The 16,110-nt window shown below is 46.4% G+C and overlaps 1 protein-coding gene across 1 annotated transcript in view; it reads left to right on the top strand.

The window, feature by feature from the left end:
• The window catches only part of rev3l (REV3 like, DNA directed polymerase zeta catalytic subunit), a 259,050-nt gene that overhangs the window by 177,078 nt on the left and 65,862 nt on the right, over window positions 1-16,110 (top strand). The window contains exons 16-17 of the mRNA XM_072500038.1: window positions 11,266-11,388; window positions 14,244-14,451. Coding sequence (XP_072356139.1) covers window positions 11,266-11,388; window positions 14,244-14,451 — 331 coding nt within the window. The remainder of the gene's footprint in view (window positions 1-11,265; window positions 11,389-14,243; window positions 14,452-16,110) is intronic.

The following is a 16,110-nucleotide window of genomic DNA, read 5'->3' as shown; positions in this document are numbered from 1 at the left end:
CCTCTTTTCCTAAACTGCCACCATTTAGATAATCTGTCTTCCTGTGTTTGCCACCAAAGTGGATAACCTCACATTTGCCCACATTATATTGCATTTGCCAAGTATTTGCCCACTCAACCAGCCTGTCCAAGTCATGCTGCTTCCTCTTTGCATCCTCCTCACAGCGCATACTGCCACCCAGCTTTGTGTTGTCTGCAAATTTCGAGATACTGCATGCAATTCTTTGGTCCAAATCATTGATGTATATTGTGTCTACGTTTAATAACGATATCAGGTGGGACCGCCCACACTGCTCGCGATCCTTGCCCTTTTTTTTAAAAAAAATATCCAATTCTTTTTTTTCCCATTTAAGGGGCATTTTAGCATGTCCAATCCACCTAATCCTTTTTCAATAATAATAATTACTTATTGTCACAAGTAGGCTTCAATGAAGTTACTGTGAAAAGCTCCTAGTCGCCACATTCCAGCGCCTGTTCGGGGAGGGCGGTACGGGAATTGAACCCATGCTGTTGGTCTTGTTCTGAATTACAAGCCAGCTGGCTTAGTCACTGCGCTAAACCAGCCCCCAATATCGGAGTAGGAAGCCTGCGACAGTGTAGGGGAGGGATTTCCCTCTCTCCCTAGCCTCGTTTTACGCGCTCACCATCAGTGGCCCCAGGACCCCGCCCAAACATTGAATAAAACTCCACCGGAACCTCGTCCATACCTGGGGCCTTCCCTGCCTGCATCGCTCCATACTCTCCATCACCTCCCTCAGCCCATTTGGGGCCCCCAATCCCTGCACCAACTCCTCCACCACTCTGGGAAACTCCAGCCTGTCCAGGAACCATCCCCTCCAGCTTCCCACTCACCATCGCTATTCACCAGCACCACCATCTCCCTCGTCGTCATGTTCAGTCACAAATGGAACGCCTGCCCCACCCCTCCTTTCCTCAACCTTGTCTAGTCACCTATCTTTAAATGCCTCTCCAGCTAAAAGTCCGCCTTCAGACTCTTCAGATGCGCGAACACACGTGACCATTTGAACGGTCCATTCAGCCCCCTCACGTTCCACGTGACCAGCCTGCCCCTCCCGCCGATCAGCCATACCGTTTTTTGGGCCAGCCCCAGGCCCCTGTCACGTGACTCTCCAGGCCCACCCTTGGATGTCCACCATCATCGATCTACTCATTTCCCCAACTCATCAATGTATATTATGAGGAGCCCTTGGGAAACTGGTGGTGACCTTTTTGAACCACTGCAGTCTGTGTGGTGCAGTTCTGCTAGGCAAGATTTTGATAATTCAGAATCAACAGGCCAGGGTGCTGTGTGGCTCGGAGGACAACTTACAGGGTGTGGTCTCCTATGGATCTGCAGCCCTTGTCTTTCTACTTGGTAGAGGTTCAGGGATTTAGAAGGTGCTGTCGAAGGAGCCTTGATGAATTGCTGTAGTGCATCATGTAGATGGTTCACACTGCTACCACTGTGCGGCGGCAGTGCTGGAGAGAGTGAATGTTTGTGGAAGTGATGCCAATCAAGCCGGCTGCTTTGTCCTGGGTGGTGTCGAGATTCTTGTGTTTTGTTGGAGCTGAACTCAGCCAGGCAAGTGGAGACTATTCCATTACACTCCTGACTTGTGCCTTGTAGATGGTGGACAAGCTTTGGGGAGTTAGAACATAAAACAGTACAGCACAGTACAGGCCCTTCAGCCCACGATGTTGTGCCGACCATTTATCCTAATCTAAGATCAACCTAACCTACACCCCTTGTTTTTGAAAACTCACCACTATTCTTAGAATTCCCCCTATACCAAAAAGGGCCGACATTCTAAATGGTAAACAGGGATTCTCACTCCCCGACTCCGATGCAAGCTTCAGTGGGTGCTATTCAGGTCAAACTATGATTTCAAGTTATCCCCTGGTATAACCCATACCTTCGCCGAAGATTTCATCTACTTACCACTTAGTTGCATCGATCCTGGGTCCCGCATTGCTAAGTAAGTAAAGTAGACTTTGGAACAACCACTATTTCAGGTTAAATTAAGTTATTTTATTATTATTTTTTTTCTTTTAAAAGCTGCAATTACTGTCTTTACAGAAAGGTAAAAAGTTCTTGCTTCTGGATCCTTCTGGTTGGTTGAAGGGACCTTCAGGCCCAACTTGACAATCAATCTTCTTTTTAAAATCTGGTCTTCTTTAGATGTATTCGCTGATGAGCTCGGTTGCTGTGTCCTGTCTTTCCCATGTACCGAGCTGTGAGAGCTGGCTCTGCTGGCTATCTCTGAGCTGACTCTGGCTACTCTTTAAATTCTAGTCTTCCTTAGATGTATTAGCTATTTTATCCCATGGCCGAGCTGACTGTAATCTGACTCTAGCTGCTTGTTCCTTCTCTGCTTCTCTCTCTCTCCCCCTCTGAGTTCTGGTTCTGGTTGCCCTAGTCTCTAGGTTTATATTCTCTTTCTAACAGTTAAGTTTTTATGACGTAAAGTAACATTTTTCACTTTGATTGTAAAAAAAGTATCTTGATCTAAACTTTCTAATCCAACTAAGTATTCATTTTGACATGACTTCATCTCATAGATCTGATTACATTGTTTCCTTTGTGATGTTCAAAATACTTTGGTTTCAAGAGGTGTTACCTTTGGTTTGGTTCCTGCCATTTCTATAGTTTTATTTTCCAATTGTGTCCTCAGCTCAATTTTGACTTTGATTTTGGCTTTAAATTCTGTTTCTCGTAGACTGATAGTCTCCGGTTTTCTTTAATTTACCTGGTATTAGCAAATTTTCACACCTAGAATTCTCACCAAATTCAACTGAACCTCAGCCATGCTTTTCCAGATGTTTACTAAGATAGTTACTTTCAATGAAGGTGTGAGCCATTGTTTTTGGCTTCATTCAAAATCCTGTTTGTCTTGTTTGCTTAGTCTGCTTGACCAAGGATATCTGCATTTTACAATCCTTCCCTGGCAGCTGCTGTTAACCTTTTGTGGGATCTTTCCCTGTATCCTCTCCTGTTTCTCTCAGACCAGATATTGCCAGACTTCCATATTTCAAATGACTCATCTTTCCATATTTTCAATAACACCCTTCAATTTACTGCTGTTCATGTGCCTGTCTAAGAGTCGCTTAAATGTCCCTAATGACTCTGACTCCACCACCTCTGCTGGCAGTGCATTCCACACACCCACCACTCTCTGTGTAAAGAACTTACCTCTGACATCTCCCCTATACCTTCCTCCAATCACCTTAAAATTATGTCCCCTTGTGACAGCCATTTCCACCCTGGGGAAAAATCTCTGGCTATCCACTTTATCCATGCCTCTCATCACCTTGTACACCTTATCAAGTCACCTCTCTGCCTTCTTCGCTCCAGTGAGAAACGCCCTAGCTCCCTCAACCTTCCTTCATAAGACATGCCCTTCAATCCAGGCAGCATCCTGGTAAATCTCCTCTGTACCCTCTCCAAAGCATCCACATCCTTCCTATAATGAGGCGACTAGAACTGGACACAATATTCCAAGTGTGGTCTAACTAGAGTTTTATAAAGCTGCAGCAAAACCTCGCGGCTCTTAAGCTCAATCCTCCGTTAATGAAAGCCAACACGCCATACGCCGCCTTAACAACCCTATCAACCTGGGTGGCAACTTTGAGGGATCTATGTAGCTTTTTTATGTCAAATGGATATTGTAATGGACTTTAACAGACCAATGCCTTTTGCACCTCGTTCACTTCCTTTGTCCCCAGCAACATGGATGTTTAATCCCTTGGAGATATTTGAGTCAAGTAGCTGAATAATATGCGAATTATCTTATCCAACAGCTTCTGTAGCACTGATCTCTGTGGAACTGTCAACTTAATTTTTAAACGGACTTCCGGGTGCGGCGATGACCAGCTAAGTCGCACGTTTCGGCAGCTCCCGGTGGAACGGACTTTTGGGCTCTTGATAGGAGCCCCAACGGCAATTTTAACGGCTGAAAACACCGTGCGGTAAACCAGAAGGGTGTTCCCCCTGGACACGGATGGAAAAAGGAGAGGAAAGTGGCCGGATTGCAGCGGATCCTTTGGAACAACGGCAAGGAAGGCAAGCAGAAACCAAGATGGCGTCGGAAGGTGGCAGTTTCATATGGGGCCCTGAACAACAAGAGTTTTTGAAACGCTGCGTGGAGGAGATAAAAAAGGAAATGAAGAAAGAGTTGTTGGCCCCGATATTACAGGCGATTGAAGGGCTGAAAGAGGAACAAAAGACCCAGGAGCAGGAGCTTTGGGTCGTGAAGGCGAAAGCAGCAGAGAATGAAAACGATATACAGGGCCTGGTGGTGAAGTCGGAGATACAGGAGGCACACCAGAAACGATCTGTGGAGAGGTTGGAGGCACTGGAAAACAACGCAAGGAGGAACAACTTGAGGATTCTTGGCCTTCCTGAAGGTGTGGAGGGGGCGGACGTCGGGGCATATGTGAGCACGATGCTGCACTCGTTAATGGGAGTGGAGGCCCCGACGGGTCCGTTGGAGGTGGAGGGAGCATACCGAGTTATGGTGCGAGGATCGAGAGCAGGAGAAGCTCCCAGAGCCATAGTGGTGAGATTTCTCTGTTTTAAGGATAGAGAAATGGTCCTTAGATGGGCGAAGAAAACTCGGTGTAGTAAATGGGAGAACGCGGTGATCCGCGTCTATCAAGATTGGAGTGCGGAGGTGGCGAGAAGGAGGGCGAGCTTTAATCGGGCCAAAGCGGTACTTCACAAAAAAAAGATAAAATTTGGAATGCTGCAACCGGCAAGACTGTGGGTCACATATCAAGGGAGGCACCACTACTTTGAGACGGCGGATGAAGCGTGGACTTTTATTGTAGAAGAAAAATTGGAATGATTGGACTACGAAAATGAACGTTTGGACAAAGTGGTGGGACGAGTGGGGGGGGGCGAAGAGGGATTGTATGATTAATCCTGCGGTATGGTAACTTTTCTTTCTCCCACAGGTGGTGATGGGGGAGGTGGGGAGGGAGAGGAGATGGGGCGTTGGCCATGGGAGGCGGGGCCGAGGGAGAGGCGCGGGCTTGGTTCCCGCGCTATGATAATTATGGTGGGAATAGAGAAGCAGGAAGGAGGGGGCGCCGCACGGGGCGAGCCGTGATCACTGGGGGAAGCCGAGGTCAGCCAGAGTTTGCTGACTTCTGGGAGCAACATGGGGGGAGTAATTACGCTAGCGGGGGGGGGGGAGGGGGGAATTACTGGGTTGCTGCTGCTGGGGAAAGGGGGGAGTGGGTACGGGAAAGGATGGGCGGGGGGGCACCGTCTGGGAGAAATACAGCTGCGTGGGAACTGGGCGAGAAGCTGGAAAAAGATGATGGCTAACCGGCAAGGGGGGGCGGTGGGAAGCCCCCCAACTCGGATGATCACGTGGAACGTGAGGGGGCTTAACGGGCCGATAAAGAGGGCACGAGTACTCGCACACCTTAAGAAACTTAAAGCAGATGTGGTCATGTTACAGGAAACGCACCTGAAACTGATAGATCAGGTTAGGTTGCGCAAAGGATGGGTAGGGCAGGTGTTCCATTCGGGGCTGGATGCGAAAAACAGGGGGGGTGGCTATATTAGTGGGGAAGCGGGTAATGTTCGAGGCAAAGACTATAGTGGCGGATAACGGGGGCAGATATGTGATGGTGAGTGGCAAATTACAGGGAGAGATGGTGGTGTTGGTAAACGTGTATGCCTCGAATTGGGACGATGCCAATTTTATGAGGCGAATGCTAGGACGCATCCCAGACCTAGAGACCGGAAAGCTGATAATGGGGGGAGACTTCCAACAAGAGGGCGTCCACCCTGGAGAATGGACATGGGACTAATGGCGGATGAGGGTGTGTGCTTAAGGGTGAGGGGATGCATTGAAAAGTACTTGGAACTCAATGACAATGGGGAGGTTCAGGTGGGAGTGGTCTGGGAGGCGTTGAAGGCGGTGGTTAGGGGGGAGCTGATATCAATAAGGACACATAAAGAGAAGCAGGAGAGTAAGGAACGGGAGCCGTTGCTGCAAGAACTTTTGAGGGTGGACAGACAGTATGCGGAAGCACCGGAGGAGGGACTGTATAGGGAAAGGCAAAGGCTGCATGTGGAATTTGACTTGCTGACCACAGGCACTGCAGAGGCACAATGGAGGAAGGCGCAGGGTGTACAGTATGAATATGGAGAGAAGGCGAGCAGATTGCTGGCACACCAATTGAGGAAAAGGGGAGCAGCGAGGGAAATAGGGGGGGTGAGAGACGAAGATGGAGAGACGGAGCGGGGAGCGGAGAGAGTGAATGGAGTGTTCAAGACATTTTATAAAAAATTGTATGAAGCTCAACCCCCGGATGGGAGGGAGAGAATGGTGGAGTTTTTGGATCGGTTGGAAATTCCCACGGTGGAAGAGCAGGAAAGGATGGGACTGGGAGCACAGATTACGGTAGAAGAAGTGGTGAAAGGAATTAGGAACATGCAGACGGGAAAGGCCCCGGGACCGGACGAATTCCCAGTTGAATTTTACAGAAAATATTTGGACTTGCTCGCCCCGCTACTGACGAGGACCTTTAACGAGGCAAAGGAAAGGGGACAACTGCCCCCGACTATGTCAGAAGCAACGATATCGCTTCTTTTAAAGAAGGAAAAGGATCCGCTACAATGCGGGTCCTACAGACCAATCTCCCTTCTCAATGTAGATGCCAAGGTCCTGGCCAAGGTAATGGCAATGAGAATAGAGGAATGTGTCCCGGGGGTGGTTCATGAGGACCAAACTGGGTTTGTGAAGGGGAGACAGCTGAACACGAACATACGGAGGTTGTTAGGGGTAATGATGATGGCCCCACCAGAGGGTGAAACGGAGATAGTAGTGGCGATGGATGCCGAGAAAGCATTTGATAGAGTGGAGTGGGATTATCTGTGGGAGGTGTTGAGGAGATTTGGGTTCGGAGAGGGGTATGTTAGATGGGTGCAGCTGTTGTATAGGGCCCCAGTGGCGAGTGTGGTCACGAATGGACCGGGATCGGCATATTTTCGGCTCCATAGAGGGACAAGGCAGGGATGTCCTCTGTCCCCATTACTGTTTGCACTGGCGATTGAGCCCCTGGCGATAGCGCTGAGAGGTTCCAAGAGATGGAGGGGAATACTTAGGGGAGGAGAAGAACACCGGGTATCTTTATATGCGGATGATCTGCTACTATATGTGGCGGATCCAGCGGAGGGGATGCCAGAAATAATGCGGATACTTGGGGAGTTTGGGGATTTTTCAGGGTATAAATTGAACATGGGAAAGAGTGAGCTGTTTGTGGTGCATCCAGGGGAGCAGAGTAGAGAAATAGAAGACCTACCGTTGAGGAAGGTAACAAGAGACTTTCGTTACCTGGGGATCCAGATAGCTAAGAATTGGGGCACATTGCACAGGCTAAATTTGACGCGGTTGGTGGAACAGATTGAGGAAGATTTCAAGAGATGGGATATGGTAGCATTGTCAATGGCAGGGAGGGTGCAGGCGGTTAAGATGGTGGTCCTCCCGAGATTCCTCTTTGTGTTTCAGTGTCTCCCGGTGGTGATCACGAAGGCTTTTTTCAAAAGGATAGAAAAGAGTATCATGGGTTTTGTTTGGGCCGGGAAGACTCCGAGAGTGAGGAAGGGATTCTTACAGCGTAGTAGGGATAGGGGGGGGCTGGCACTACCGAGCCTAAGTGAGTATTATTGGGCCGCTAATATTTCAATGGTGAGTAAGTGGATGGGAGAGGAGGAAGGAGCGGCGTGGAAGAGATTAGAGAGGGCGTCCTGTAGGGGGACCAGCCTGCAGGCTATGGTGACAGCCCCACTGCCGTTCTCACCAAGGAACTATACCACGAGTCCGGTGGTGGTAGCTACACTGAAGATTTGGGGACAGTGGAGACGACATAGGGGAAAGACCGGAGCACTGGGGGGGTCCCCGATAAGAAACAACCATAGGTTTGCCCCGGGGGGAATGGATGGGGGATATGGAATGTGGCAAAGAGCAGGTATAACGCAATTGAAAGATCTATTTGTGGATGGGAAGTTTGCGAGTCTGGGAGCGCTGACCGAGAAATATGGGTTGCCCCAAGGGAATGCATTCAGGTACATGCAATTGAGGGCTTTTGCGAGGCAGCAGGTGAGGGAATTCCCGCAGCTCCCGACACAAGAGGTGCAGGACAGAGTCATCTCAAAGAAATGGGTGGGGGACGGTAAGGTGTCGGATATATATAGGGAAATGAGAGACGAAGGGGAGACTATGATGGACGAACTAAAAGGGAAATGGGAAGAAGAGCTAGGGGAGGAGATTGAGGAGGGGATGTGGGCAGATGCCCTAAACAGGGTAAACTCGTCGTCCTCGTGCGCCAGGCTAAGCCTGATTCAGTTTAAGGTATTACACAGGGCACATATGACTGGAACACGGCTCAGTAAATTTTTTGGGGTGGAGGATAGGTGTGCGAGGTGCTCGAGAAGCCCAGCGAATCATACCCATATGTTTTGGTCATGCCCGGCACTACAGGGGTTTTGGATGGGGGTGACAAAGGTGCTTTCGAAAGTAGTAGGAGTCCGGGTCGAACCAAGCTGGGGGTTGGCTATATTTGGGGTTGCACAAGAGCCGGGAGTGCAGGAGGCGAAAGAGGCCGATGTTTTGGCCTTTGCGTCCCTAGTAGCCCGGCGCAGAATATTGCTAATGTGGAAAGAAGCCAAGCCCCCGGGGGTGGAGACCTGGATAAATGATATGGCGGGGTTCATAAAGTTAGAGCGGATTAAGTTCGTCCAAAGGGGGTCGGCTCAAGGGTTTACTAGGCGGTGGCAACCGTTCGTCGAATATCTTGCGGAAAGATAGATGGGGGAGAACAAAGAAGGCAGCAGCAGCGGCCCAGGACTTGGGGGGGGGGGGGGGGCGGGGGGGGGTGGCCTGAGACAAGGCAGTTGCCAATTAGGGCTAGTTTTTATTTTTTGTTATTTAATATTTATTTATTTGTTGTTGTTTTTGTTTAAATTAAAAAAGGTCATTATTATCTGTATTGTTACAATGTTGTGTAAAGGATGCACAATGTACTGTGTTGGTTGACCAAAAATTTTCAATAAAATATTATTTTTTTAAAAAAAAACCTTAATTTTTAAACTCTTGCATCTGATTGACTGTCCGATTTACTGCTACTCTGCTGGTTAGCAGCATGTGTGCTCAATGTACAATTCATGTGCTGGGTATATAATTTTACTGTAAACTTAAAAGCAAAATACTGCAGTCACTAGGGACCTGAAATAAAAACTAAAAGTGCTGGGGGGAAAAAACAGCCAGTCTAGCAGCATTTCAAGTCCAGTATGACTAACATTTGATAATGCAGATCTTGAGTATTGCTGAAAAAGTACATTTTGTCGAATCTTTTTGTCTTGCACTGATCAAGACAATCACAAGAATACCAATTTCAGAGGAAAAAAATTACTTTATACTGCATGAGAGGAGGGTGCAGAGCGGTTGGCAAGTGGACTCTATGCTGTTGCCATGGTAAATGCACCAGGTGATGGTGATAAACAATTAACTGCCAAGCGTTAGTTGATATGGACTCTGTGCTGTTGCCATGGTGAATGCACCAGTTGGTGGTGATAAACCATTAACTGCCAAGCATTATTTGATATTTAAACCAGGCAGCTTGACTCTGGAGAAGACACTGTGGAATGAACCAGCAAATTACTATCATTTATCTTGTTTGGCTAAAACTTGCATAATGTGTGTACATGATCTTTCTGTCTGCAAAGAACAGAGCCCTGTGTACTAATGTGTAGCTCCCAGTACAGACGCATACATTTTTTTTGTCATTTCACCACACTATAACCCTGACTGACATCTTAAATTGGTTGTCAGCTTAATTTTTAGCACATTGAGGATTAGTTAGCATATCCAATAGTATTTATCAAACAGCAAGCCCCTCCCACTGTTTGCAAAGGACAAAATACAGCCCATGCTTGCAAAAACAATATCCAACATTAGATAGGATTCTGCAATCGGCAACATAATTGCTAAATAATCCTCAGTGTGCTAAAAATTAGGCTGACAATTGATTTAAATTTGTTAGTCGGGGTTAGTGTTGAACATTTGCATGTAGTAATAATATTAATAATAATCGCTTACTGTCACAAGTAGGCTTCAATGAAGTTACGTGCAAGTCACCACATTCCGCCACCTGTTCGGGGAGGCCGGTACGGGAATTGAACCCGTGCTGCTGCCTTGTTCTGCATTACTAGCCAGCCGTTTAGCCCACTGTGCCAAACCAGCCCCAACGTTTTTTCCTCTGAAATTAGTATTCTTGTGATTGTCTTGATCAGTGCAAGACAAAAAGTTTTGACAAAATGTACTTTTTCAGCAATACTCAAGTTCTGCATTATCAAACGTATGTACTGGAGGCTACACATATTAATACACAGGGCTTATTCTTTGTAGACAGAAAGAACATGTATACATTTTGCACCTGTTTCAGCTGAACAAAATAAGTGATAGCCATTCGCTGGTTCATTCCTCAGGACCGTGCCTTCACATATCAAAGTCAAGTGGCAGTTAACTGTCAATCACCATGAACTAGTGCACTCTCCATGGCAATGTCCAGAGTCCACGTGCCAACCAGTCAGCACCCTCCTCTCATACAATATAAAGTTGTTGCTTCCCCTGACGGTAGCACAGTGGTTAGCAGTATTGCTTCACAGCACCAGGGACCGGGTTCGATTCCCATCTTGGGTCACTATCTGTGCTGAGTTTGCAAATTCTCCCTGTGTCTGTGTGGGCTTCCTCCGTGCTCCGGTTTTCTCCCACAAGTCCCGAAAGACATGCTTGTGAACTGAGCAAACATTTTCCAAACCAAACTAATTGTGACTGAAGATTCTTTGATTTGTTGATAGACCATGCTTTTAATATTCTGATGCTAAACCGTTCTTTGGAGCCAGCTAGATTGTTGGTTGCAGTGGTTATTTACACACATCCCAATGGGTTTTGCATGATGCATTTGCAAAAAGAGCTTTATTTTACATAGCATCTGAACTTGTATGTTGCTGCAGTTACAAGCAACGCCTCACAACCACAATGTCATTTGATGAACATTTGCTTTAAAGCAGGTATACAAATGTGCAGATTTATGACAACCAGTTCATTTCACATTAATGTAATTCAAGGTCTCAAGTGGTTCTCGTATTAGCTCGTAAATATCTAGAAATACAACTGCAATTACTATATATCAAAAACAATCTGTTTTGGAACTTCACAATTGTATATGATCAACTTTGTGCATTTTCCAGAACCAGTTTGCTTTTCAACCTACGAAGAAAAGTGTGTCTCAGATAGAAGGGCCAACTCTAAACAACTCTTATGGCTTCAAAGTCAGCCAACAAAACCTCCAGGAGGCAAAAGCTTTGCATGAGGTATTGTGTTTTCTCTATGCAGGTCATTTAATATGCAGGTTACGGTCATTTTTTAAAAAAGTAAGCAAAGCGTGGCTTCCTTTATAAAAGGCTAGAATTGAAAGGAAGTTCTGTTTAACTTGTATAGACTTTACTGCACCTAGGATTTGGGGGAAATTGCTGGCCTCCAATTAAAGGAAAGAATGTGGAGGCGTTGGAGAAATCTACCTATCAGGAAAGATTGAACAAATTGGGACTCTTTTAAATGAGAATGTATAATGGGGAGATGTGGCATAGTGGTAATGCCATTGGAATAGTAATCCAGAGGTCCAGGCCAATGCTCCGAGGACATGGGTTCAAATCCAACGATTCATAAATCTGGAATATAAAGCTAGTATTGGTAATTCTGACTACAAAAGCCCATCTTTTTTTAAAAGAAAATTTCTATAAATTTAGAGTACCCAATTATTTATTTTTTTTCTAATTAAGGGGCAATTTAGCGTGGCCAGTCCACCTACCCTGCACATCTTTGGGTTGTGGGGGTGAAACCCACGCAGACACAGGGAGCATTTGCAAATGGCACACGGACAATGACCCAGGGCCGGAATTTGAACCCGGGTCCTCAGCAGCGTGAGGCAGCAGAGCTAACCACTGCCACGTGCTGCCCCTTAAAAGCCCATCTTGTTCACTAATGCCCTTTAGGGTGTGATCCCAGACCTAAGCAATGTGACTGCCCTCTGAAATGACCTCATTCCAAGGGTGATTAGGAATGGGCAACAAATGCTGACCTTGCCAGCGACAGCCACATCCAATAAAATAATAAGTTTGTTAGGTTAGACGTACAGAAGTGTTTCTGCTTGTGGGGACACCAGAACTAATGGCAATAAGTGTAAGCTAATTAATAAATGCAAGTGCAAGTTCAGGAGAAACTTCTTTAACTCCAGGAAACTCTGTACTACAAGTAGAAGTGGAGGCAACAAGCAAAGATGCATTAAGGAAAAACTAGTTGAACGTGAGAAAGAGGAACAGAGGACTTTAAATGAAGACATGTCGCTTTAATTTTAAGATTATGCCCCCTTGTCCAGTACAAGGAGACACCTGAGACGGTGGCATAGTGGTAATGCCACTAGACTAGGAATCCACAGCTGATAGGTCTGCAATTTCATGGTAAGCCAGATCAGGAAGGTTAAAAGTACTTTTTGTTTAAGCGTATACAAAGTTTAGAACACATCATTAAGGGCGGGATTCTCCGTTGGCCGACGCCAGAATCGGGAGAAGCGATTGGGTGGAAAATTGGTTTTGCCGCCAAAATCGTAGCAGGTGCTGGTTTCACGCCAAATTACAATTCTTCGGTGCCTTGACACAGCGTCAGCGCATTCCAGAGCGAACGTATGTCATTGGCATATCATCAGCAGGCCTGACTTGGTATTTTCCAGGGTCTCCACGATCCTCCGTCTCCACGGGGACGAATTCCCAAATGGCGAGGTTCACTTGTGCTTCTAAAAATCGTTAAACAAGGGCAGCACGGTGGCGCAGTGGGTTAGCACTGCTGCCTCACGGCGCTGAGGTCCCAGGTTCGATCCCGGCCCTGGGTCTCTGTCCGTGTGGAGTTTGCACATTCTCCCTCTGTCTGCGTGGGTTTCGCCCCCACAACCCCAAAGATGTGCAGGGTAGGTGGATTGGCCACGCTAAATTGCCCCTTAATTGGAAAAAATGAATTGGGTACTCGTTTAAAAAAAATTTTTTTTTTTTATTTTAAATTGTGAAACAGGCGTCATGGCTGCTGAGGGAGAGAGAGAGAGGTGGGTGGGGGGGGTTATGGAAAGAGTCCAACATCACTATAATTTGCTGACAGTCTTCCAGCTGGCCGGGGACTTCTGCCAAGGCCGGGGGGAGTAGCAGGGGGTGGCCGGGAGGTGGGCTGTCTGGGTGGATGGGTACAGAGCACCATTGCCGCGGCATGCAAGGCAGCCATGCAGCTGCGCATGCCGCTGACTGCCCACTGTGAACTTAGAGCCACAGGTCGTATGGGTACTCCCCTAGGAGCCCTCTGGCCCTATCTATGTGCAGCTGCGGGCGGCACGTGGCACAATGGTTAGCATTACTGCCTACCCCGCTGAGGACCCGGGTCACTGTCCATGTGGAGTTTGCACATTCCGTGTCTGTGGGGGTTTCACCCCCACAACCCCAAAGATGTACAAGTTAGGTGGATTGGCCAGGCTAAATTGTCCCTTAATTGGAAAAAAATAATTGGGTACTCTAAATTTATTTTTTTAAATGTATGTGCGGCTGCAGCTTGTCAGCCTCCTGAGTGTCAATCACGGACCCGGCGAATCTGACACCGTTTCTCATTGGAATCGATTGTGTTCCACGTGGTGCTGGTGCCAGCCCCTCCCGGTCACTGAATCGGTCCGTGTGTGATGCCAGTTTTGAATCCTGCCTCGGTGTCAACACTTAAGCCTGATGAATGGCGAATCCCGCCGTTAAACTTTGATTTTGCGAGCCTAAGCCCACTTTCCAGATTTCACGATGAACTAGATTTTTGAAACTTTTTTTTAAATCTGCATTTCTCCACGAAAACAAAATACCGAGGGTGTTGGAAATCTGGAAAAAAAAGCAATAGGAAATGCTGGAAATATTCAGGAGGTCAGGCGGCACCTGTCGAGACAAAAACAGAATTAACGTTTTAGGTCTGTGAAGAAAAGTTGCAGACCTTTTCTGTCCAAAGATGCTGCCCCACCTGCTGAGTGTTTCCAGCATTTTCTGTTTTTAGTCATGATTTCTATACCCTCTGCTTGGACTAACGTTTACGACGGTTTCATGGTTAAGAATTAAATGTAATGTGCATTAGTTCTCTAACCCGTTTCTCTTTTCAGGTGCAGTACCTTGTACTCATGAGTATGGAATTACATGCTCGTTCCAGGCGTGATTTGGAGCCTGATCCTGAATTTGACCCTATCTGTGCCTTATTCTACTGCGTTTCTTCTGATGCACTGCTACCACAAACAAACAAAACTGAAGTTATTGGTGCTATAATAATTGATAAGGACCATATCTGCTCCAACAAAGGTGCCTCGCCTTCTGGTAAGCAATAGGTCAAATAGTCACTTAATTAATAATTGTTGGCTATAATTGGTGGCATACTGTCATAATAATTCACTAATATTATGTCATTAGCATACATGACCATGGAGAATTCAGAAACTGCTCAACAAGCCACACGTTACCATCGCACATTACCATCAGAATCAGTGGCCTATTGTGTATTCGCTGTGCTAATATTCTGCATGTTAAGGGAGGGCAAACCACTTTTGTTCATATTTGTTTTGTGAAAACAAATGTTCGCTCAGGTGACTAAGTGCGCTCCAATATTTGCATTTACTCAGATTTGCTGCTGAATTCCACTCAGCCAGCACCTCTTATGCTTTACCCGTTTGAAAATATTTATGGTTAAATGGAACGAGTTAATTGCTATGTTAATTTACGACTGATTGCTTCTTAAATGAATCCATAATTTGGTCCTTTTGACCCACTAAATAAACCCTGTTTACTACAATAACAATCTGCATTTATATCGTGCTCTTTAATGTAGAAAGATATCCAATGACTGTTTGCTATTTGTAAATGGGCTACGGTCGGTTTTGAAAGTACTGCACTTTCACTGCACAGACGTTCAAATCTTGCTGCAAGTGTTGACCTCGAGCATAACAGTTGGAAAATGTAGAATCTCTGTGGTCTGCAATTGTTGAAGGTGTTAACTTGAGGTTATATTTACTTCTATACTTGTAAATCTTTCTAATTCACCAAATTGCTGAAGTAGTCATTCTTGTATTAAAAGGACATCGCAGCAGTGACCAATTCTGTCCTTGCCCAACATAAGTACTTTCTAACTGTGGTAACTGCACAACTGCAAATGTGTATCTTTTCTTTCCTTCCTACACTGAACACTTGAGACCAGTTTCAGTGCCCAGCTGAAGTGCAGTGAGGGAGACTTCACGTTAATACTTGGATACCAGAAAAGGACACCTTTTACATTAAAAAAAAATAAAAAAATTTAGAGTACCCAATTTACTTTTTTCCCAATTTAGCATGGCCAATTCACCTACCCTGCACATCTTTGGGTTGTGGGGGTGAGATCCGCACACAGACGGGGAGAATGTGCCAACTCCACGCAGTGACCCATCTTATCAATTTTTTAAAAAAAAAATGTTTTAAGAGATTTTCCATTTTACAATAAATTTTACAACAAAAGCCATCTTGCCTACAGCAGATGATTCACAAAACCAACAAAGCAAAAACCCCACCATACCCACCCCATCCACCAAGAAAAGAAAGAAAACCAAAAAAAAAAGCAAACATAACAAATCCTCCACCCAGCAACTGACGCTGACTAATTCCTTAAGGCAGGTGATGAATGGCTGCCATCTCTGGTCAAATTCTTCATCAACCCCCGACCTGGACTTTCTCCAGGTCCAAGAATTTCATTAGGTCACCCAACCATGCCGAGGCACTGGGCGAAGTGGAAGACCTCCACCCCAGCAGAACTCGCCTCGGGCAATGAACGCAGTGAAGGCGAGTCCGACACCCCAAAAATGGCCACCAGACGACAAGGCTCCAGATCAATATTCAAATTCGCTGCCGTGGTGCTGAAGAAGAAGACCCAAATGCTTGCCAGTTTGGGGGCAAGACCAGAACATGTGTGTGTGATTGGACCCCAGAGCACCGCTAGCACCTGTCTTTTAC

This window comes from Scyliorhinus torazame, chromosome 4 (genome assembly GCF_047496885.1).
Source record: "Scyliorhinus torazame isolate Kashiwa2021f chromosome 4, sScyTor2.1, whole genome shotgun sequence".
Classification (NCBI taxonomy): domain Eukaryota; kingdom Metazoa; phylum Chordata; class Chondrichthyes; order Carcharhiniformes; family Scyliorhinidae; genus Scyliorhinus; species Scyliorhinus torazame.
The sequence above is the reverse complement of the archived record's forward strand: the minus strand, read 5'-3'. Positions and strand labels throughout refer to the sequence as shown.